General features: G+C 35.5%; 2 protein-coding genes across 2 annotated transcripts; one reads left to right on the top strand and one right to left on the bottom strand.

The window, feature by feature from the left end:
* Nucleotides 1–5,009: 5,009 nt before the first annotated feature.
* Nucleotides 5,010–7,879, top strand: LOC145137041 (ERAD-associated E3 ubiquitin-protein ligase component HRD3A-like). The gene is made up of 6 exons (XM_079071182.1): nucleotides 5,010–5,636; nucleotides 5,755–6,246; nucleotides 6,319–6,534; nucleotides 6,615–6,938; nucleotides 7,019–7,261; nucleotides 7,429–7,879. The coding sequence occupies exons 1-6, from the start codon at nucleotides 5,073–5,075 to the stop codon at nucleotides 7,654–7,656; spliced, it is 2,067 nt and encodes a 688-aa protein (XP_078927308.1). The 5' UTR covers nucleotides 5,010–5,072; the 3' UTR covers nucleotides 7,657–7,879.
* Nucleotides 7,880–15,105: 7,226 nt separating this feature from the next.
* Nucleotides 15,106–21,315, bottom strand: LOC145141292 (putative serine/threonine protein kinase IREH1). Its single transcript, XM_079074587.1, has 13 exons — nucleotides 20,401–21,315; nucleotides 19,340–19,407; nucleotides 17,827–19,245; nucleotides 17,091–17,741; nucleotides 16,920–17,012; nucleotides 16,618–16,837; nucleotides 16,460–16,545; nucleotides 16,288–16,376; nucleotides 16,099–16,207; nucleotides 15,855–16,028; nucleotides 15,686–15,763; nucleotides 15,418–15,567; nucleotides 15,106–15,328 (listed from the first exon to the last, which is right to left on the bottom strand). The coding sequence occupies exons 1-12, from the start codon at nucleotides 21,131–21,133 to the stop codon at nucleotides 15,484–15,486; spliced, it is 3,804 nt and encodes a 1,267-aa protein (XP_078930713.1). The 5' UTR covers nucleotides 21,134–21,315; the 3' UTR covers nucleotides 15,106–15,328; nucleotides 15,418–15,483.
* Between the last annotated feature and the right edge of the window lie 3,931 nt (nucleotides 21,316–25,246).

Raw genomic sequence — 25,246 nt, 5'->3', positions numbered from 1 at the left:
TACATTTGGGTTGTAGCAACAAAAGTGATTGTAATACTATGGTTGGATCATGCATTCATATGGGTTGAAATATACCCCTAGATCTGGGCCTATTGATATGTATGGTATGTGGTATTTTGAGGAACTCACTAAGCTTTGTGCTTAAAGTTTCATGTTTTAAATGTTTCAGGTACTTCTGGTTCCAAAGGAACGGGTCCGACTTGATTGCCATGTATCCCCTAGAGTTTATTCCTGCATCATTGTTTTATGATTTTTACTTTGTTTGAAGCATATTATACTCTGATTGTATTTTGAACAAATTGTTGAATGGTTTTGGTGATTGAAAAAATAAAATTTTACGTGATATTTTTGGGACGTTATAATTTCTTACTGAAAACTACACATCCAGAGATTTCCAAGCATATAGATACATAGCTTTTGTAACTTCTAGATCGTTCTAGACTTCTCGTTGAAGTTGGTCCACACATATTTTTTCAGACCACCAAACATTTTTTGTACATTGAACATCTTATGTCTAAAACGTCATAACTTCCTCTAAAAAACTTCAAAAGACTTGTTGTTTTTCATTAGAAACCAAACATCCAAAGCTTTTCAAGCATATAAGATAGTTTGATTTTTTGACTTCTAGATCGTTTCACACTTCTCATTGAAGTTGGTCTAATTTTTTTTTCAGACCATCAAACATTTTTTGTATACTCAACATCCTATGAAAAAAAACATCATAACTTCCTCTACAAAACTCCAAAAGACTTGCCGTTTTTTCGTTGAAACTAAACATCCAAAGCTTTCCAAGCATATAAGATATATGATTTTGGACTTCTAGATCTTTCCAAACTTGTTGTTGAAGTTGGTCCAAAAAACACACATAAAAACATCATAACTTCTTCTATAAAATTCCAAACAACTTGCTTTATTATTAGAAACTACACATCTAAAGCTTTACAAACACATAAGATACATAATTTTTGGACTTCTAGTTAATTTCAGACTTCTTGCTGAAGTTGGTCCAAAAACATAGTTTTTATGATTTCTTCATCAACTCCTCTTGTATCAGGAGCACCTCCAGATATATACGATATTCGCATCACCTTCTTTGTACTTTATTAATCATTTATCTTATTTCTTTCCATTCAACAACAACACACAACAACTGATATGAAAATTATGTACATTGATAAAAATACTGCATATTAAACTCAAGAACACAAACCAATATAAATATAACAAAGACTCAAATGATGAACATAACATAAGGGTTTTGATGCCTCATTTATACACACAACAATCGTAGATTACATACAAACTTAATAAGTATGAAAAATCAAAAGATGTTGTTAAACGGTCAAATACAACTCATAACCGCAAAGTCTCTTGCAATTGAACGTCACATCAAAAAATGAAGGCCTCCTAGAAGCCATTATTCCCAAATTGAGCTGACTAAGGCACGTCACGTGACCTAGAAACACTCATGTTGCGACAAATCAACAAAAATATTCTTAAGTTATATAGAGTATCGATTTATACACAAACTTCATCAAGGTATAAGTTGAATTCCACACATATAACCGTTAATGAACTGAATATACATAGAGGCATGATGAAAGTTTAAGAATAAATTAAGGCGAAGATATGTTAACCAAACACGAAAATAAGCTCTAATCTTGAGGGACTATTTTTTTTATCAGTATATTGTGCTCAAACTGATTAGGAGATCAATTTGATGATACTATAGACACTTGCATTAGTTGGATCATAAATTTACAACTTAATCTACAATGAGCAGTTGCGTTCATGATAACATTATTCTAAGTCGATAACAGTTTGGCTAATTACAAAATATAGCTTCAGTCATTTCTAAATATCCATATCTAAGTAGAATCCAAAAAAGTTATATAAGGCATTGGACATTTTTGGTTTTTATATAATTCACGTCAACCGAATACCACCTCATCCCATATTTGTATTTGTATATTATTTGATGTAAGTTTAGGTTTTGGGTTAAATCGAATAAAAATCCAATTTATTGGTTTGGTTTGGGTTTCTTGTAATTTGCATTTTTGTCATATGGGGCCATTTGAAATCCAAAAAAGCATAAACTATATATTTTTATTTTTCCATATATACTTTTTGAATAACCTAATCCAAAACCCAAATTGTAATAACTTTTTCCAAAAAACTAAACTTGTTTATATGATATATGAATACTCCAAATCCGAAATCCGTATTATGTTACCTGAACAAGGTCCAATTTTCTAGGATCAGAATTCAGAAGTTATGATTTTCTAATTGGGATAATGACTTAAAAGGGTAACATATTTTTAGGTTTGTACACATTTAGTCATTGACTTTATTTTTTGTCCAAATTTTCCCATTGAACTTGTTAAACTGTTCAAAAAACATCCTTATGACCTACTATCGGAGGTTTAGCCGGTTTCCGGCGTTCTTGTGAGCTCCGGTGAGACTCCGATCATCTTTTCCGGCGAGTCTCCGACCAAAAATACCAAAAAAACACATACATAAACAAAAAACACCTATATTCATGTGTTTTCCTAAAAAAGTATTCAACCCTTTCAACCCAAATTGAACACCTTCAAGAACAACTAGATATGAAAAATGAGTTCATCAAAAATGTTTTCAGATTTGTGTGTGAGTGTGTGTGTGTTTGTTAGATCTGAACAAAAATTCTCCAACCCTTCAATCGGTGTGTATGTGTGGGTTTTTTAGATCAGAAAACACATACACAATCATGTTCATCCCTTCAAACCCTTCGACCCAAAAATCATAAACCCATAAATCCTTCAACCACTTCAACCCAAATCTGATCATCTTCAAGAACAAATAGATCAGAAAAAACGAGTTCATCGATGTGTGTGTTCATCTTCTTCCCAGAAATCAAAAGATCTTCAACCGAAGTTATGTTTTTGAGTTATAGTTTGAAATCAAGTTTTCATTTTTGTTCAAGAACACACTGAACTCGAATCTAGAAGTGTTCATGTGAAAAGTTTGAAGCTCAAAAATCATGTTTCCATTTTTGTTCAAGAACACACTGAACTCGAATTTGAAATCAAGTTCATATAAGAAATCGAGAATCATGAGTGTTTGTATGTTCTTAAACAGATGAAGATGACTTTTGGGTTTGTGTTCGTGTTCTTCATCATATTTGTGTTCTTGTTCTTCATCAGATCTAAAAACCGGCATAAATCTTTTTTGTTTGTGTTCTTGAAGGTCTGATGAGCTTTAATATGAACTCGAGTTAGGGTTTTTAAACCCAAAAATCATCGAAGTGTTGTTCCAGATCTTTTGTTCATCGTGTTCATCTTCTTTGATCTTGGAAGTCAACAAAGTACAAACAATGCAGAACAATGTACAAGTTCGTCGATGCATTATCCTTTAAACAAGCTCACATAAAATCGATTTCTTCTATGTGCATGGAAATTGTTTCTGGAAAGAAGAAGATGATCGAACATCAGATTTGGGAAGAAGATAAAGACGATGAAGATCTACAAACCTTGAAGATCATTATGTATGTGTTCATCTGATACTTTTTCTATTCAAACTCAAGAACATATATCATTATTTCTCTCTCTAAAAATGATATTTAAGTGTAAGGTGTTTGATCTTCAAGCTGAATCACGATATGAAGACACCGAAGTTCATGTTCTTGAGTTCGTGTTCTTCATTAACTTCGATTTTCCATTTCTGTTCAAGAACAAAACTTTGATTTATGGGTTTTTCTTCATGTTCTTCATCAGATTTTTCGATTTATGTTCTTGAGATCATGTTTGGTTTAGATTTCTGGTTTGGAAATGAAGTATTGTGTGTGTTGTTGAGCAAAAAATAAAAAATTAAATTATTTTAGATTTATGGTCGGAGACTCACCGGAGAAGACGACCGGAGTGTCGTCGGAGGTGGCAAATATGCCGGAAACCGGTTTAACCTCCGATAACAAGTCATAAGGATGTTATTTGAACAGTTGAACAAGTTCAATGGGAAAATGTGGACAAAAAAAAACATCAGTGACTAAGGTAGTGTTTGTTTTTTGTCTGCAGATCTGCGTAGCCTCTTCTGTCTGCGCCGCGCAGACCACACGCAGACATTAGCCTTCGCAGACTGTTTGTTTTTTTGAAGACTGCAGACCTAAAAATGTATGTGCGTCCTCTTCTTGGCGCAGATGTGGACCAGAGTCTTCTAACATCTTCAGACATCTTCTAGCCTAAAAAAACATATATATCTTAATTTTTTAAGTTTTTTATTTTTTTATTTTTTCCAACTTTATTAATGATAAACAATTTGAAAAAAAAATTAAAAAACTTAAAAAAAACGTTCGACGATACAAACATGATATTTTTAACAAATTTATAAATAAAGATTTATTACAGTAATAGTCGTTGAAGTTGTTTATATAAATATGAAAAAAAAATCATAATATATTCTTATATTTTTTTGCCAAATTTTGTAAAACATTATTTAATACAGTATCGTCAATTTCTCGAGAAAATATTTATGGTACGTTTTTAATGGATTTAATTGAAAAAATCAAAGTTTATTTCCATCCATTTATGTATCAAATTGTTTGATCACTGATTATAATGTTTAGTTATAACTTTGCAACCAAAGTTGTTGGTTTTTATCAAATATATACGTTAATTTATACCATTTTTATTTTTAATTTTTATACAATAATACATAAAAGTTGATCTAGATTCGTTAATTATTTATAACAAAGTCATAAAAATATTAAAAAATCACTTTGAAATTTAAAAAAATCAGTTTATTTAGATTTCAGTTTATTTTAGTAGCCGCAGATGTTAAAAAAACAAACAGTCTTTTTTTTCAGACTGCAGACGTTTGGTCCATCTCTTCTACTGCAGAGGTCTACAGATGTGGTCCGCAGACTGCAAACATTTTGTCTCAGAAAAAACAAACAACACACAAACTGAAAAAATATGTTACCTTTTAAGTCATTATCCTTTTCTAATTTCTAGACCTTTTTAATTCAAGCGGAATGTTTTATATGGCGAGGACTTGGACTTTTTTTTACCAACCCGAAAAGAAATCCAGCGACCGGAGAGATGCGAAGTCGTCGGAAGCCACCGTGCGCCGCTCACCTGATAATATTGATACTCTGCTCTCTCCTCCTCTCGACAAGAGTAACTGCCCGGCCGTTCGTTCTTGTCCTCTCTCAAGACGACCTGAAGGATGGACCCGTTGATGAGTCTCCTGATGATCCCTCTTCCGTCGCCGATTGGGACGAATTCGGTGAATCAGACGCTAGGTCCGATGACGACCTGGATCCTGGATCCTGGCGACCGATATTCGAGCCAGACGAATCCAACTCTAATTCCGCCGAAGAGTTCCCGATCAATCCCCAACTCGAGGAGTATTATTCGAGCGTCAGGAAAATGGTCGCCGCCGTGAGCGATGGGGGTAGGGCAATGGAGGATGTCGCTTCGGAAATTGAATCGGCCGCCGCCACCGGCAATCCTCACGCGCAGTCGCTGTTAGGGTTTTTGTATAATACAGGGATGGCTAGGGAGCGCAGTGGTGCCAAGGCTTTCATGTACCATCACTTTGCCGCTGATTCTGGCAATATGCAATCGAAATTGGCACTCGCTTATACGTATTCTCGCCAAGATGTAAGTTATTCTTTTATAACACACACATGTTGTGTGCATAAAGATATCTCTAATTTTGTCTGATTGTGAACTAGAATTAGGGACCTTTGATTGGTGAATTGTATGCTTCCTGTTGCAGGTATATGATAAAGCAGTCATACTGTATGCTGAGCTAGCCGAAGCCGCTGTTAACAGTTTCTTGATCTCAAAAGACTCCCCAGTGATTGAACCAGTTAGAATCCATACCGGAGCAGAAGAGAACAAAGAAGCTCTCAGGAAATCCAGAGGGGAAGAAGATGAAGACTTCCAGATCTTGGAATACCAGGCACAGAAAGGAAATGCTGTAGCCATGTATAAGATCGGCATATTTTACTACTTTGGATTAAGAGGAGTCAGGCGTGATCATGCCAAAGCATTGTGGTGGTTCTCAAAAGCTGTGGACAAAGGCGAACCTAGGTCTATGGAGCTTCTTGGTGAGATCTATGCAAGAGGTGCTGGAGTTAAACGAAACTACACAAAAGCTCTTGAATGGCTCACGTTAGCATCAAAACAGAAACTTTATTCAGCTTACAATGGAATGGGATACTTATACGTCAAGGGTTATGGAGTAGAACAAAAGAACTACACTAAAGTAAGTTTTCTGAAGGTCTATATTTCTCTTACATTTAGCAGATTCATGCTTCTTACACATTTTTTATTTTAGGCAAAAGAATACTTTGAAAAGGCTGCTGAAAATGAGGAAGCTGGTGGGCATTACAACTTGGGTGTAATGTATCTCAAAGGAATAGGAGTCAAGAAAGACGTGAAGCTAGCTTGCAAGTATTTCATAGTAGCTGCAAATGCTGGTCAACCAAAAGCATTTTACCAATTGGCAAAGATGTTCCACACTGGTATAGGTCTAAAAAAGAATCTCCCAATGGTATGTTTTTTTTTATCATAACTTGTATAAATCTTTCAAGTACTTATCCAAAACAAAAGCTTAACAAGATTTGGTTTCAGGCAACATCATTGTACAAACTAGTTGCAGAAAGGGGACCATGGAGTTCATTATCTAGATGGGCATTGGAAGCATACCTAAAGGGCGAAATCGGAAAAGCTTTTTTACTATACTTAAGAATGGCAGAATTAGGGTATGAGGTGGCACAGAGTAACGCAGCCTGGATTCTTGATAAATTTGGTGAAGCAAGCATGTGCATGGGTGAATCAGGGTTATGCACGGATGCAGAAAGGCATCAACGTGCACATTCTTTATGGTGGCAAGCTTCTGAACAGGGTAATGAACATGCAGCTTTGCTTATTGGAGATGCATACTATTATGGCAGGGTATGTGTAAACTTTTTTTTTACCTGTAATAGCAACGTACTTATAAAACATGGTTTTAAGTTTTGAGATATTGTTTACAGGGGACTGAAAGAGATTATGATCGTGCTGCGGATGCTTATATGCATGCTAAATCACAATCAAATGCTCAAGCTATGTTTAATTTGGGATATATGCATGAACATGGTCAAGGACTTCCTTTGGATCTTTATCTTGCTAAACGTTACTATGATCAAGCCCTAGAAATTGATCCTGCTGCAAAGTTGCCTGTCATGTTAGCTCTTGCTAGCTTGTGGGTACGCAGAAATTACGCCAATACTTTTATGGTGAGTTTTTTTTCTCTTAAATCTAGTTTGTTACACTGAACAGAACAGGTTGTACTGTGTTTGACATGCATTGTCAATGGGACAAAATTGTACTTTTTTTGTTCGAGATGGGATAGGGAATTGCTCTTGATGTCTTGTATGTGAAAATGCCCTTGTTATTGTTACAGGTTGATTTGATAGATTCTTTGCCTGGTGTTTACCCAAAAGCGGATGAATGGATCAAGAACGTTGTAATGGAGGAAGGGAATGCAACGATTCTGACTCTTTTTGTTTGCTTGTTGACGGTGCTTTATCTTCGTGAGCGGCAACGGCGGCAGGCGGCGGCTGGTGGTGGTGGGGGAGTGGCTCCTCCTCCTCTTCGCCCTAATGACAACGGTGTACCGCTTGTCAATTGAGAATTGAATTGTAAGAATGAATGATTTTTGGAGATTTTTGGAGATTGTTGAAGATGATCTTTATGAGAAGTGCATGCCACCCATAGGAATTCTACTTGAATTGTTCCAGACACTTTTCTTACATTTTTTTTAGATTGTAAATGTACTTTTGTTTAGATTATATCGAGACTTTACTTGAAATACAAAAAGACACCATAGCAATAAATTTATTTAGAGTTTATAATTTAGTGTCGAATGTGTTTATATGCCATAATTAGAGTTTGAGCTTCAGGCAATTTGATTGAAGTTAAACTCGTTTGTAACCCTGTGCGAGATAGGTAAAAGTAAAACTAAATAAGTTGAAAAGGAAACGGATTTAAGAGCATGACCTACCTTAATATTTTTGCCACATCATTAATCTAATACTTTTGACATCTAATTAAATGGGCTCTCCAATGGTTAAGCTTTTTTTTTATAAATTTAACTTATTGATCATTATCTATCTAAAATCTAAAATGTTCATACAACCTCCTCATTTAATTAATAGTCTTTAAACTAAACCTGGCAAACGTGTCGTGTCGTGTCGGGTTCGTGTCGTGTCAAGACATTAAACGGGTTGAGAGTGTTTGACCCTAACCCGACCCGTTTAATTATCGTGTCGTGTCAACCCATTTATTTTTGTGTCGGGTTTTGGGTTAAGGTTTAAACTTTATAAATATGTTGTCTCATGTCGGGTTGAAAAGTTGAAAAGTAAGACTCATGGAGGAAAAAAACTGAGAAAGTGAAATGCTGGAGTTGGGAGGTGGAACGGAAAAATAATTATACTGGTAAGTTTAGAAAGAAAAATGGAAAGAGTTAAGAGTTAGGATGCAAATGAGATAGGTAGTGAGGAGAAGTAAAATTAAGTCACTTTGAAAGTTTGAATTTTACTTTTAATTCTTGAATTTGGGCCACTACAAATATATAATATTGAATATATATATATATATATATATATATATATATATATATATATATATATATATATATATATATATATATATATATAACAAGTCATCTTGGAGTTGAAAGTCTTGACCCTAACCCTACCCGTTTAATTATCGTGTCGTGTCGTGTCAACCCGTGTACATAAACGGGTTGAAATCTCTGACCCTAACCCGCTAACTTCGTGTCGGGTTGTCGTGTCGTGCCACATTTTGCCAGGTCTACTTTAAACATATTATAATTGAATAGGAAATATTTTAAATTAAGATTATCACTAAAATTAGTATATAAACATTTAATAAATGAAAAACTATGGTAGAAATAATTAAATAGTTAAATAAATGAAAAACATTTAAAACTACAATCTAAGGGGGTAAAAATAAAATATGTTAAAAGTAGAAGGGGTTAGATGTTTAAAGCTTTATACTATATTGACCACTCAATATATATTGAGTGGTCGATAAAAATACACAAAAAGCAATCAATTCCAATGGTGTTAAATGAAAATAAGTGATGAATCAATAAAAAAAACTCTAAAATAAGTCCCCATTGGAGATGCTCTAAATGGGAAGTCATCCGCAGTGTATGCAAATGCATGTAGTTTTTAAATAATTTTATTTTGAAAATTGGGATTTCTTGTAATAATATGGCTTCGTAATCATATTTAACAAAAATCATTTATAAAAGAAAAAATTACAAAAATAGCTTAATCCCTTAATTACTGTGGAAAATAGCCAAAAAAAACTCAAATTATAAAAATAGCCTTCAAAATTGCAAATCTATACTTTAGCGACTTGTACGTTCGCAGATGGACTCAATCCATTTGTAATTTTGCGTTCATCTGTGATTTCCTTTTTTTCAGGGGTAAAAAAATGTAATTTTTTTTTCTTCTTTCATTTTTAGAACTTTTTCTAGAGGCACTATAGACGATTTCATTTTTCAAATATTTTTCAAAGTTTTTGTTGGAGAATTCATTTTATTAAAGATGTTTTAAACAAATATTCCAAAGAAATAGAACTAAATTGATAATTTTTTGCAAAACTTTATATATAATAAGGTTGTTTTGTAGTTAAACCCTATCAATTTTGTAGTCAAAATTTTAAAAAAAAATTAAAATTAAAATTAAAAAAAATTTAAAAAAAAAACGCAAAATCTACGATTTCAGTCAAAGATTTGGGTATTTATATTGAAAAAAAAAACTAAAAAAAAAACCACCTGCGAACGTACAAGTCGCTAAAGCACGACTGTGCTTTAACGACTTGTACGTTCCCAGATGGAATGCTAAAATCGCAGATGGGCTTAATCCATCTGCGATTTTCATGGCTATATTTGTAATTTGGGTTTTTTTGCTAGTTTCCACACAGTAATTAAGGAATTTGGTTATATTTGCAATTTTCTCTTTATAAAATCGGGGCCATGTGGGTGTTTGAGACAACTTTTCAAAAAAGCTTATTAGCTTTTTAGCTTTTCAAAAAGTTAATAAGCTAAAAAAGTGTTTATGTATTTAAATAACACTTTTTAAAACAGCTTTTTAGATAGGAAAAAGTAAAACTTTCGGAAAATCCTAGTTTTTTAGCTATTTTACTTCTGAAAAAGCAGATTTTCTCATCCAAACACTTTTTAAAATCAGTTTTTCCTAAAAGCCATAAGCTAATAAACACGTTTCTTAAAAATCACTTTTGAGATAAAAAAAAAACTAACCCAAACATACCCTAAATCGATTTTTAACTCATTATTTTTTACTAGATTTACGTGAGGAGGTCCAACTTAAGCTTAAGGTCAAATTCCCTTTTTCAGGAGTTTTTAGGTGTAGTGAGGATAGGAAAGAGGCAGGGTGAAAGAAAAGATACAAAGCCGGCTAAGACCCGGCGTACAAAGAGATGTATAGGAAATTATATATATATATATATATATATATATATATATATATATATATATATATATATATATATATATATTAAATCCAAATGAGCTTAGGAATAGTACCTTTTTAGGCTTTAGGTTTTTGCCACAAAAGTTTACTGAATTTGACACTTTTAGTCCTAAAGTCAAAATTTTTACATTTTTGCCTTTTAATTAAGTTTTTCTGCCTTAAGGTTTTTGCCACAAATCTTTAATGACTTTGACACCTTTAGTCCTTGCAGTCAAAGGTTTTACATTTTGGTGTTTTTGCTACAAATCTTTAATGAATTTGACACTTTTCGTCCTTGTAGTCAAAACTTTTACATTTTGAAATAAAAAACACAGAAAACTTCCTTTAAAATTTTGCCACCATATTTTCCCAACTTTGACAACTTTAACATAATTGCCACAACATTTTTGGATTTTCTCCACCAATGTCCCTTCTTTTCGTTGTACACTTTTGACATCTAATTTTAGGGGTTGTCGACTTTCTCCCCTATTTATGGTGATTTACAATTTCAGCACATATTTTTTAAAGTTGGCCAATTTTTTCCATATTACCCCAAAAGCGGCGTAGCCGCGGATTCTTTACTAGTTGTACATAAAAATTAAAAGGAGAGAAAGAAATCTTCAAGTTAGCAAAAACCACATAGAGAATATAAAGGGACCTAGGAAACATATTATTCATTAAGGATGACATTGGTCGAGTTTTTGTGAAAGATTAGGATCGGGTTCAACTTAACTAGGGAAAAAAATTCATTAATAGGAACCGGACCGGGTACACGCAGCGGAAACACACTATCACACACACACACAAACTCACGAAAATAAAGCAAGAAGAACACAAGGATTTTACGTGGTTCGGATTCGGTGCAAATCCTACGTCCACGGGCTGCAACTAGAGAATTTTATTAAAACTCACAAGATTACAATTGGCTTGACACTCTACACTTGATGTTCTCTCAAGTTTTTGCACACCAAATATGCAAAACATACATGCATATATATAGGTGAATGTTTGCCATGTGAAAACAGAAAGCGTTGTAACCAATTTAAAGTCTACCAACTTCAAGTTTGAACATGTTGAATGCACCACTTATTTTCCAACTTTCAGTTTGAATTTGATTCTTTTATTTCACATGCATAGCCACATGTTTTCAACCTTTAATATTTTACCTAACAATCTCCCACTTGAAAGTTTGAACAACATGGTCCGTCTCTGTCATCCAACTCCAGTAATCTTAAAACAACCAAGTCTTCCAAGCCTCCAGTTCCTAAGAACAAGCTAAACTTAGTCCCATTTCTCTAATTGCAGCCGCCCCTCATCTTCAAGTACTAGAAGGGCCAGTTGAAGCTCCCACTAGCTCCAACTCAGTCGTGGCTAATCCCACCACCGACTCATCCTCTGTCTCAACCGGTTTGGACACTCCACCAGATCCAGAGATACACCGAGGACCACTAACACTCTCCAATCTTTGCAAACTTCCAACAGGAGAGAATTTTTCAGTCTTAGTCTTCAAAACCCAACGGCTCTTTGTAACTGTACCCGAAACACGTCCCGTGCTCCCACTGTCACAGAATCCCCTGAATAGTTTAGACTTTCGAACTCGTTCAGCTAACATCTCTTTGGCTCCAAAATTCATGTTTGCAAAATGAACTCTCTTAGCCGTAGATTTAGCGAACCAGATTTTGTCTTGTTTAACAGGGACGGTCATACTTCCCTCAGCAGGTACCTCAACCATATACAATGACCCACACTTCATACCACGAGCAATCACCAGATCACCATTGACCACCCTCCATTTACCACCACCAAACCTTACTTCCAGTCCTTGTTTATCCAGCTGACCAACAGAAATCAATTTTTTCTTCAGCTCCGGAATAACCCTGACATTCTTCAGGCTCCATGTAGTTCCCAATGAAGTAACTAGATCAATATCTCCCATGCCCGTTACTTGAAGCATCTTGTCATTTGCTAACCGTACCTTTCCAAAATCTCCTTTTTTTAGATTCACCATCGTTTCCCCGTTGTCCATGGCGTGAAACGAAGCCCCTGAATCCATGACCCAAGAGTCCACAGAACTTTCCATATTGAGTATCAGTGCATCATCCTCAGACACACTCTCAGCACCAGCAATGTTTAATTCTTTCTTTGGACATTGACTCTTAACATGTCCCACCTCTTGGCAGTTCCAGCATTTCACATTCTTCAAAGTTCTAGAAGAACTTTTTCCCCGACTCCCACTGCTCCTGCTATTCTCTCTACCTCTTCCGACATTTAATAAATCAGAAGAAGAAGATCCACCTTGATTCTTACGTCTGATATCTTCGCCAAGAACCAAATCTCTAACCCCTTCAAAAGTCATACCACTGGTCCCCACGGAACTCGTAACAGCAGTAACTGTTCCGGACCAGCTATCAGGTAGAGAAGCTAGTAGCATTGATGCTTGAGTCTCGTTATCAAATTTAATTCCCACAGATGATAATCTGGACAGAATTGAATTTAGATTGTTAATGTGAACCGTAACTGAGCCTTCCTCATTCATCCTTGTAGTGAACAACTCCTTCATCAAGAACACCTTGTTAGTCGCCGATGGTTTCTCATACATATTTGACAAAGCCTCTATCATACCACGCGCCGTGGTTTCATTCATGATGTTGAAAGCAACGCTCTTCGTCAACGACAATGTAATAACCGCCTTGGCTTTCTTGTCCTTTGAGTTCCACGCATCTTCAAAAGCTTTTTCCATTTTCTCCGGTTTGTCTCCGAGTACCATGTCCAAGTCTTTCTGACATAGCAATGCTTCTAATTGCATTTTCCACCAGCTAAAATCAGAACCGTTGAACTTTTCGATTACAACCTTGTCTTCAGCCATTACGACAAACAAGATACAAATCAGGTACACTCGTGCGTGATAAAAAAAATGATTGTACCCTCCAAACCTCGCTAATCTGGCTCTGATACCAGTTGTTAGGAACCGGACCGGATACACGCAGCGGAAACACACTATCACACACACACAAACTCACGAAAATAAAGCAAGAAGAACACAAGGATTTTACGTGGTTCGGATTCGGTGCAAATCCTACGTCCACGGGCTGCAACTAGAGAATTTTATTAAAACTCACAAGATTACAATTGGCTTGACACTCTACACTTGATGTTCTCTCAAGTTTTTGCACACCAAATATGCAAAACATACATGCATATATATAGGTGAATGTTTGCCATGTGAAAACAGAAAGAGTTGTAACCAATTTAAAGTCTACCAACTTCAAGTTTGAACATGTTGAATGCACCACTTATTTTCCAACTTTCAGTTTGAATTTGATTCTTTTATTTCACATGCATAGCCACATGTTTTCAACCTTTCATATTTTACCTAACAACCCCAAAAGCGGCGTAGCCGCGGATTCTTTACTAGTTGTACATAAAAATTAAAAGGAGAGAAAGAAATCTTCAAGTTAGCAAAAACCACAGAGAGAATATAAAGGGACCTAGGAAACATATTATTCATTAAGGATGACATTGGTCGAGTTTTTGTGAAAGATTAGGATCGGGTTCAGCTTAACTAGGGAAAAAAATTCATTAATGGAAGGAAATGAAAGAATCTCCTTTCCAATTGAGAAGGATTTAGAGAGTAATTTTTCTTTCATTTCTTTTGAAATCAGGAACACAAAATACAACTTTTTTGCACTTTCATTTCTCTCCTTACTTTCTTTCCCTTTCCTTAGTTATTTTATTTAACAAGGCTAGAACGTTGAGGGCTCTAAAAAGAGTTATCAGATGTTGATGCTTAAAGCAGTAAGTAGGCTTTGAGGGTGAATCGAATTCTTATTATTGTATACTTGTGCCTTGCGGAAAATGGAGTTTGATGGCTGTCGCCTGTCAATTTAACACTATCGTAGAGAGTGTGGACGTACAATAATCAAGTATATGCTGAAATCCATAAGGGTATTAATAAGCTACTTGGCTTATATATATACTATAGAACTATTTGAAAGAATGTTAAGAGGCTAGGGGTGCTATAAAGGAGATGCTGAAATCTGTAGGGGTATTAAGCTATTTAACTATACTAGGGAACTATGGGAAAGAATGTATTACATCTGTGTTGGAAAATCAATTTGACTTGATGACAAGATAAAGGAGAAATATAAAGAAACAAGTATTGATCTACATATGGTGTTTGTCAACCTTAAGAAGACACATGATAATCAGATAATGTGCATCTGGAGATGATTTAGAGCTATTCACAATATCTACTACCTGTAACAACAAGATTCAAAGGTTCCCTGGTGTATGCTTTTGTCAATGACATTGTTGTGGTTGTTGAGATTAAGTATGAGTTGAATGATAAGGCATATATCGGGAGGATGAATTTGGAAGAAAATGGTTAAAAATCAATACGATGAAGACGAAAATATTTTCTGTGCAATTTCAGTAGGGTGTGTGGTGTGAGGAACAATCCTACACCCAAAAGAGAGTTTCAAGTACTTGATCAATGATCCATAAGGAGGGAGGTGTTGAGGTAGACATTACACACCACATTAGATGTTTACCAATTGTACGAATCCAAGGCTCCATTTGAAACTACTAGACAATCATATTTCATTTAAAAACACTTTAAAAAGAGTAATATTTACAAACAAGACACCACAAAATTTAGAGGACATGGCGTCTTTTCTTTTCTTTTTCCCAACTCTCAGTGTTTAATTTAATTAAATAGCTTCCAGTTTACCCCAAAAGACTCGCCCTTCTTGTCACACACCATTCCACCCCCAATGCTGAAAAACTTCACTTCCATCTCTGAAAAACTTTATTCTTTTAATCACCAAACTAATTCCAACCAATAATTTATATATGTAAAAAGGAGAATAACTATACTTAGCACTTACATTTACATCCTTCACATGAAACCACCATAGCCCTTTGACTTCTTTCTGGTGCGTTGACCAGGTTGACTATTCGTTTGGTTTTGTCGACTGATCATCTTTCAATCCTTTCGTAAGCAAATCATAATTGATCGAAGCAAGTTGAGACAGATTCTGTAGCAACACAACAAAATATATATATATATATATATATATATATATATATATATATATATATAATGGTTAAGTGGTCAGATCAATAAAAAAACAACGAAATTGTCCTTTTATGTACCTTAAAGGAGAAATTACTGAAAGAGTAGTTGACACAAGATTGTGATCCAACTTCTGCAGGACCTCCATACTCATCAACCTGCTGACACATGGCAGTGGCACCACATTAATAAAAAAATCACAAGCAAAAATGGCAGATTTTATTTTTGAGAATTAACAGAGTTACTGACAATTTCATCATAGCGATTACTTAGGCAACTACTGCCACCACTGATGCTGCCATTGTCACTGGAATTTTCTGTTTCACTGGCGACATATCCATGCTCCTCTGAGGTGTTCCACATGTATCGGCTTGTGAAATAACTGGTGTCTAGTGCACTCTCAAATGAAGGAATAAATGCAGCCTGAATTATAAAACCAATCTCAGTACAAAGACAATTCACATGTATATACAAAACACACACACACACACACCTTTTGTAGTGCGAGTGTATGCCAGTTGATATCCCTGAAAAACTGATGCTGTTTCACCTCGGTTGCTCCCTTAGCTCCAAGTCTCTGGTTTGGATCTTCTGTCAATAATCTGCATACAGGAATGAGAAGAAATAAGTGAGGTGTTTCTTTCTTTTTGACTTAAAAAAGATATTAGGAAGTTTCTCTTACTGATCAATTAGATCCTGGGCATCCGGGCTCATTTCATCAGGTACCACTGGCCAAGGTATATTACGGTTGAGAATGTTATCAAATATCGTCTGAACCAAAAAAAGAAAATATAAATAAATAAACAATATCAGAGTATAATCGAGAAAGGTAAAAAAAAAAAAATCAAATAAACCTGAGGATGTTCTGCATTGAAAGGAGGAATGCCAACAATTAGTTCAAAAAGTATCACACCAACTGACCACCAATCCGCAGATGTACCTAAAAAAGATGGAAATAAAATTTTGTTACATGGGGTTGTTAAAAATATAATATTTTTATTTTAGAACAAACCATGTCCAGTTCCCAAAAGAATCTCGGGTGCTAAATAGTCAGGGGTCCCCACAGCAGACCGTTTTTTACGCCTTTCTTGTTGACTTTCACTTTCAGATAAAAAAGATGATTGAGATTCATGTTCTCCTTCTCCTAATAATGATGTCCCACTAACTGCTGGACCAGATAAGTCGTCTGTACTATTAATTAAACCAACTTTCGAGAGCCCAAAATCAGTCAACTGTAAAAGATAAATAACAATTAGAGCATAAATTGTAAAAAACAAATTAGAATATATTAAAACTCCTATATTATATTTATACCTTTATATGCCCATCATGTGCAATCAACAAATTATCTGGTTTTAGGTCACGATGAACAACACGTAACGAATGAAGATATTCCAACGCAAGCACCTGTTCAATTTATAAAACGTCATTCATATATATAAATTATATCAATAATTGTGGGTCCCACAAAATCAAAAAACTTACCACTTCTGCAATATATACACGAGCAACATCTTCATCTAAGCATCCCAGATTTCTCAACAATGAATACAAATCACCTCCATTTAAATACTCCATAACAAGGTAAAGATTCTCACGACATGTGAAAGAATAGAAAAAACGAACCACAAAAGGGTTGCGAACTGATATCAAAATATCACGTTCAGCCAATATACTTTCAACAGCATTTTTTCGAATCATGTCTGCTTTTTTAAGAACTTTGATAGCAAAAAGATCCCCTGTTGTTCTCTTTTTGGCTAAAAAAACACGCCCAAATGCACCACGACTAATCGGTTTTATGATCTCAAAATCATCGATTGAGGTCCGATCTTTTGAATGTATAGGGCTTGTTCTAAGGCTGCGTACAACATCATCTTCTAATGGAGCATCTTCATCGATTACAGTACTTGTGATGTCAACTTTTTCATCATCAACCAACTCAAACAACTGCAAATACTTTTCCCTAATAAGCTTCTCTATTCTTGCTCCAAATGTTTCCACTGTTAAAGCATCAAACTTTCTTCTGTCAGTAACAACTTTTAAATCTTCAAGACACGTCAGCAAATATGGCAGAGAGCGGGAATCATCTAAGGGTGTATTTCCAGCACATCTGGCAATATCAGCAAGCTCATTCATCTACATCATTCAAAAAGAAATTATTAGTAATCAGTGAGAAAGCAAAAGATTGAAATTAATCAATTATACAATTATACATTTATACCTGTGGAAGATCAGCATTTTCTGAATAAGCACCTTTTCCTGCTAACAACAAGTCTATCTGGCTAGTCCTAGGTGTCAACAATGGTGACCTAGGAGTAATGCTCCCAGCAGATGATGTGGCCATTTGATCAGATATAGGCCCTAAACGTGTTCTATATGGTACTATAGAATGCATCCCTTTCATGTCATCCATTAAAACCGAATTATCACCTTCTGGAAAACAATCAATCATGTCTTCTGAACCTCTTCTAGACCAATCATTTGGAGACACAAGCTCAGATTCTTCAGAATTTGATACTTTTGCACCTTCAGAAAGCGACTCCATTAGCTTCTCAAGAGTTTCAGAAATTCTTACTAACCTTTCATCAACACGAAGACCTTTTTGATCACATCGATCCGCAATCGCACAGATTCTAGAATGATCTTCTAATTGTAAAGTAGGAACTTCTTCCTCACAAATCCTACAAATTATAGAACTTTCATCAAATATATTCGATTGTTCACCCCACCCCCATGAAGCTTTATGTTGATGCTTATAAGTAGTGGTTGCAGGTTGTATCTGAAGATCTTTCACCGGAGCAAGAGCAGCTTCTTTCACCGGAGCAACTTCAGTCACCAGAGCTTTTCCTCCGGGAGATGGCAGTTTCTTCCATGATGACATACGGTTTCTGCTTGTTGGAGAGTCTAAACCTTTAACTATTTCTACAGGAGGTGGAGCTTGTTCTTTTTTCCAATCCATGTTATGTAGCCCACGTTGTTCCTGACTGTAATATTGTCTTGTTTTTGATGTTTTTGATGTTCTTGGAATTGAAATGTCATCTTTTTTTATAGTTGTGGGGATGTTTTTATCTGCAGAATGAAGAGATTTTCGAAGCTGAAGAACAAGTTCATCTTCAGCTAATCCACTTTCTTTATGAAACTGTAGCAATCTTGTACATCTTGTGAGAATGAAAAGCATACGAGTATGAAGCTTTTTCAAGATTCCCATTGGAAGTTCTTGACGCCTGTCATCTAATTCCTGAACAATTCCCTCACATTGTAGCAAAAACTCTCCAGGGGTAGTCATGGCACATCTTTGAGCTAAAACCAGTAAGTCCTCTAAAGTTTCCTGCCATTCTGGATGAGTTTCTGAGTTCTTTTCAAGAATGGGAAGAAGATCTGCTGCAAATATATGAAGATCTGAATCTACTTCTTCTTTTGCTTTATCGAATTTCGCGCGTATTGTTACTAAAACTTCATCTAAGTTGTTTAAACCACGGGGTTTCCAATAAGGGTAAGGGCGTACGCCTTTGGAGTTTAGTTCATGGGAGAAACTTTTGATGTCAGATGGATATCGCTTTCTAGGTGCACTTGTAACCCTTAGTATGGCTTGAAAACGGGGTGACTCAGATTCTTTTGGGTTTTCAGAATCATAGGAAGTCTACAACGGCAGAATAAGTAGTTTTTCAATTACAAAAAAAAGAAAAAGAAAAAGAAAAAAAAAATAGTTTGCTAGAACTAGCAGTATAAAATACCTTCATTTCTGGAGTACAAAGCTCTGAAGTCCTCAAGCCTCCAGAGAATCCCCTTAAATTTACATGGCCTATCATGGTAGTTGAGTAACTTGAGATATATTTAATTATTGCTTAAAAAAGTACATGGGAATGTGATGGAATAATGATGAATGCATGATTAATTTCATGAGTACATGACTTAAGTTTAAGGTCATGGACTCAAGATTTATGAGTTCTCCAGTTAAGAACTAAAAGAGGATAAAGTGAATTGCTTTGCATGTTAGTCAATGTTAAGATAAAGTACATGGCTAACAAGTATGTGAAGATGAAATCAAATTATTAAAATATAGTGTTATGTTAATGAAGGAAGTATTAAAATGTATGGTGAAATGAAATGTATTGGGTATTTAGCAACTAATGTGAAGTAAGTAGTAGTGTATCATGATTGTCAAGAATAAACTACATAAATGGCACATATATGAAAGTATGCTGTTATAATTGAAGGTTGGATGCCTAAAATATAAAAGTTGAAAACTATTTTGATGGGAATTGTCAAGATAGATGAAGAATGATGAAACAAATAGTGCAGAAATAATTTCTGAATCCAGCAGACAGTATATAACAGTATATCCATAATTATAATTATATCTAAGATATTCTTATGATACATTTATTACTGGACATGGATTAAGTGGTGTCACATGGGCAATAGGACCCAATTTGGGCAGCATATATCTTCAAATCAATCTAGATGTGGTATCTTTCTAGAAATTTCATCTTAATGAGCATGGATGAAAGCAGTGTCACATGAGTGGTTGGGCCAAATTATGTGAATGGCGCCTTGTAGTCATCTTTAAAAGACCTAAAAGTTTGAGGGGTCAACATCTTTTAGTCCACGGCTACTGTTCTTATACCTAACATTATGCAACTCTAATCTCCATATTGCATATGGTATTGGGAAATGTTAGAAGGAAGAACATTCAACTCTAAAATCAGCAATTTCGTGAAACATAGATATAACATTATATAAGAAATGCGATGCCTAATGAGAAACATCAAGAAAATTCTTAAAGAAATCATACCAGCTTCAGAGGAAGATTCCCCATTTTGCAATCGAGAACGACCTAAAACATTAGGAGTATGATCCCTTGAAGGTAGGCTTTCAATGGACATGCGGTCTGAATTGCTACCATCGTCGTTCTCCATAGAACTAGACATCTTTTTCTTATCAGTACCAAATCCATCCTCGAAATTACCACCATCATTGTTCTTTGATTTTGAAAGATTACTAGAACCAAGTGAAGACATTTTACTATTAACTTTGTTTTTGTTATCATTACTATTACCATCTCTACCAAACCCAAAAAAGCTCTCTTGTGGCAAAGGCCCAGATCTCGTCTTGATCCGATTTAGCCCAAGTGAAGAAGCCAGAATTGGGGAAACTGTAGCAGGACCTTCCGCCGCCCCTTTCTTCGTCAACTTCGATGACCCTGATCCCAAACTCGGTTTTTCTGTAATAGGAGTCGTATTCTGAACCTTCGATTCAACTCCTTGAAGACCATCTTTCTTACTCCGACTCTGATGCTTTGAATTCGAAGTGGAACTGGAATTGGAACCATCTTTGACTTGATTTTGACGCAATGAAGCGCTGATCGGCGTTTGAGGTTCGTCTTTGCTAGCGGACTTAGCTTTCTTTTTGTCGGATTTGATGGGTGAACTGGAATTAGACCCTATTGATCGAGGGCTGTTGGATCCCTCGGGGCTTGATATATCGGATGATTTCTTTGAATGGAAGAATCTACCCTTAAACACCATTGTAGCATATCATTAGGGTTTTGTTTAAAGATCTGCAAGCATAGTAGTAGCGTTGATTCTGGGGCGTGTGGTAGGAGAGAAATGCACTCGACAAGAAGCAGAAAGAGAAGTGAGAAAGAGGGGTGGATAGCCTACCACCTCCTTTTACTTCCAGAAATTAGCGGTTTTGAGTTTTGACTTTCAACCATGGCAATGACGACTTTTATACTGTGATTCTAGAAGGAAAAAAAACGTATTTATTTCTTGTTATCTTAAAAGAATGTACTTTGTATTCACATGTTATTATTCTTTCCTCCATATTTTAAGGTTCTCCTCATATTTTTATAAAAATATCTCGACTCGGAGATCGCGACTAGTATTCATTTGGTCATCACAATTCATATCCCTATTTTCTTATAAAGATATTTGTAAATGAGATGGTCATCATGACCTCATCTTTTTCATCCCTTTTTACTCGTAAAGATTTTCTAAAACGGAATATGCATCGGACATGGATCATGATGTGTGTCCTTCTTGTTTATATTCGTGCCTAATTTCTTTATACAAGATTCTTGTAAATGTAGTGGATATGAGATGGAGATCATGACATGTATCCATCTATCCAAGCCACCACATTTGTACTTGATTTTCCATAGAGATTCTTGAGAATGTGATACATATAACACATGGATCGTGAACTTGGTCCTTCATGGCATTATATGTTAGCAAAGAACCAGGGGAGAAAAGGATATTATGATAATCAATGTTCACAAGAATAAGTGTAGATAATGTTAAGTTATGTTAAGTTTACTTTCTTCTATCATTATTTTGATTGTATGTCTGGTTTTTTAAACTCCGATTTAGGATAATCCACAAGATAACAGTTTGAGTTCTGAGGATGTATCTTTTAGAAGTTCACAAGACAAATTTTACCTTAGTCAAAATATTTCCCCCTTATATAGAGAAATCCATCATAAGGAGCATCATCGGTTAACCTCCTCTAATTACATACAAGTACGTATTCCACACTATTTAACGTGTATCGTATCACACAGTTTTAATCCCTTGCCACCAATATAAATTTCAACCGGTGAGTGAGCCCATGGTGAACCACGGGTCACTTTTTTAATTAGTTTTTTTTTCCCATATATTTGAAATTCTAATCTAAGTAGGACAGTTAATAAAACTAATTTTAGAAGTTCACAAGACAAATTTTACCTTAGTCAAAATACTTCTCCCTTATATAGAGAAATCCATCATAAGGAGCATCATCGGTTAACTTCCTCTAATTACATACAAGTACGTATTCCACACTATTTAACGTGTATCGTATCATACAGTTTTAATCCCTTGCCACCAGTATAAATTTCAACCGGTGAGTGAGCCCATGGTGAACCACGGGTCACTTTTTTAATTAGTTTTTTTCCCATATATTTGAAATTCTAATCTAAGTAGGACAGTTAATAAAAGTGTTCATGTATGTTGGCCTTGTGGGATTGTTTGGAGGAACTGGTTTTTTATCGTGTATCCTTCCACGATTTTCGCCTGAACTGCTTCCAATGTCCAAAATATTATTGAGGAGACAAATGAGAGCTGTTGAGCATCTACGAATTTGGTAAATTGTTGTGTATTGTCTGTTTGTTAGACATTCATCAAATGTAACATTTAAAGGTAAGTTGGAATTGATTGACACTATCAAGTCTGCATAAAAACACACAATTAGAAGTCTATGGTTCCAGTCTACTCCGGTCAGTCAAAATGAAATTGAACCATACACCATAGGGAAGAAAAACAAAATGACACATTTACTAACCACTATAAACAGATTGGGACATATTCCCTTAAAACCCTTAAGTAAAAGTATAATGGTCAGCGTTATATCTAAATGATGTAACTAAAACAGAAAACATATTAAAAATTGAACCGATAAAGGTATAAAAAAGTAAAATCATTAAAAATATAACTTATTTGGTGTTTTACCCGGGTTGTAAATTCCAAACTGAAAAGGGGGCTCCCTTATCCAACTTCTGAAAGAGAAAGGGACAAAAGTTAAAAACAAACGTAAATAGAAAGTCAAAATCGAATAAAAAAATATATGTTTTAACTTCTGAAATATAAATAAAACTCAACTGGTAAAACATTCATCATACCTACATAAACTGATATCCATACATATCAAGTGATGAGTTAAGTTCATCATCAAGTGACTCCGCAAGAGCTTCATCAATTCCAAATGAATCGAAATTGATACCAATAACCATCACATGTCACAAAATGTAGAAGCTCGTTCCTATAATTTGATACAATTAAACGAAAAAAAGTATTTAAAGTATTTGACTTCTAGTGAATGAAATATTTCACCTTTAAGATGCTAAAAGATAGCAAGTTTGATCTGTATCATATCACCAATTTATCCAGCTATCAATCTCCAAACTGCACCTCCACCTGGAGTAAAACTCTAGAATACTAACATTCAATTCCAGGTATGTTCTTATTTGGTCCTTTAAGTTGACAATATTTGCGAAAATGGTCCCTCGTATGTTGGGCGTACATTTGGTACGCTTAGCGTACATACATGGTTGGAGACGGGGGACTTAACCACATACGTTGGGCGTACGTGGTGTATGCGGGGCGTACGACAGCCAAGACCAAACCCTAATTTTTAGGGCATGAACCCTATTTAAACAACATTATGGCCTTTGGACACTCACTCCCATCATCATCTACTGTTCATTCGTCCCATTAAAACCCTAGTTCACCCCCCCCCCCCTTTAGTGTTCTTGAGCTTTGAAGTGATTTTTGTGGCATTTTAGTATGTGTTCAAGAAGAGGAACTTGGTGACCAAGCATTTGTTGATGTTGAGCTTCTAGATCCAGATTATTCATCAATTTTGGAAGCTTTTGAAGGTAAAAATTTCTTACATTGATGATTTATTTTGATAATTAAAGTTTAGGGCTTGTTTAGGAGTTTATTTTGGTCTCATGGGTTATTTTGTGAGTTTGTGCAACTCCAGAAGTTAGGGGTGTTAGATCTCAGTCCCTTTGATGTTTTAAATGCATAAAAATGTAATCTTGGTAGTTGATATGAGTCCATGAATGAATTTAGGTCCTTAATATGATCTTTGTTGGACAAAAATGGATGTTGGGTTCCATTAAGACATGCTAATGCATAACGTTGCCAGCTTTATGTCTTAGAACCCTATAATGGTCGAGATCTGAAAGTTGGATCGAGTGGTTGAAAGGATTAAGCACTTAATGGCTTAAGGTGGCAAGCAGTTTAGTACATTGAGCGTACCAAGGGGGTATGCAACGCGTACTGCCACACAATCGAGTACGTCGAGCATACAGCGCGTACGCCGAGCTTACACCTCTCAGTAGACTTTTGGACTTCGATTGGGCCTTGGACCTTTGGGCCTTAGTTAGTTTTTGGACTTTGGCATGTTTGGAGTAGGTAGGCCTCAAAATTCTATTAGTGGGCCTTAAGTTGTATGGTTTGGTCCTTGGGGCCCATTATTGTGTTTTGGGCCAAGTTTGGTTAGGCCCATTATGGGAAGGGTAGAATGGGATTTTATCTTGGGAGTCTGGATTTGGGATTTAGGCCCACGGTTATGGTTTATAACCTATTTTCTGATTAGAGTAATTTGTGGATGTTTAGTGTGGGATCTTCCGGTTCGGTAGCCAAGCACTTAGTTATTTATCAGCAGACTGAGGTGAGTTTTCTCACTATATCAATGGGTCGAAGGCACCAAGGTCGGCCCATTATTTGTGATGCATAATGCTAGTCATAATTATGATATGTGTATGAAAGACCAAGATTTAGCCCTTGACATTTGTATGAAAGACCAAGATGTGGCCCCTGACATTTGTATGAAAGACCAGGGTCTGGCCCCTGGCAACTGTAAGGAAGACCGGGATTTGGCCCTCGGCAGGGAATTACTTGTAAGACTATGGTTTGGCTCATAGCACTAATTTATTTATGTTTAGTATTTGGTACTTGAGGAAACTCACTAAACTTTTGCTTAAAGTTTGTATTTATGTTTTTAGGTACTTCCGGTACTAAGGGGAAGGGCCCGACGTGATGGCACAACATTCTCCCCTCACTATTTTCCGCACTTATTGATATTTTTACTCTGAT

Source organism: Lactuca virosa, chromosome 9 (assembly GCF_052849685.1).
Source record: "Lactuca virosa cultivar CGN04683 chromosome 9, Lactuca_virosa_CGN04683_v6, whole genome shotgun sequence".
In the NCBI taxonomy this organism is placed as follows: domain Eukaryota; kingdom Viridiplantae; phylum Streptophyta; class Magnoliopsida; order Asterales; family Asteraceae; genus Lactuca; species Lactuca virosa.
This window is presented reverse-complemented; position numbering and strand designations above follow the sequence as displayed.

What these genes read in the sequence shown, in the direction of transcription:
- LOC145137041 (XM_079071182.1), top strand. Translation starts at nt 5,073, where the DNA reads ATGCGAAGTCGTCGGAAGCCACCGTGCGCCGCTCACCTGATAATATTG. An exon ending in TAAAAAAGAATCTCCCAATG is followed by an intron (nt 6,535 to 6,614) that starts GTATGTTTTTTT and finishes ATTTGGTTTCAG; the next exon opens with GCAACATCATTGTACAAACT. An exon ending in ATGCATACTATTATGGCAGG is followed by an intron (nt 6,939 to 7,018) that starts GTATGTGTAAAC and finishes TATTGTTTACAG; the next exon opens with GGGACTGAAAGAGATTATGA.
- LOC145141292 (XM_079074587.1), bottom strand. Translation starts at nt 21,133, where the DNA reads ATGGTGTTTAAGGGTAGATTCTTCCATTCAAAGAAATCATCCGATATA. An exon ending in TTTGTACTCCAGAAATGAAG is followed by an intron (nt 19,246 to 19,339) that starts GTATTTTATACT and finishes CTGCCGTTGTAG; the next exon opens with ACTTCCTATGATTCTGAAAA. An exon ending in GCCCAGGATCTAATTGATCA is followed by an intron (nt 16,208 to 16,287) that starts GTAAGAGAAACT and finishes TCCTGTATGCAG; the next exon opens with ATTATTGACAGAAGATCCAA.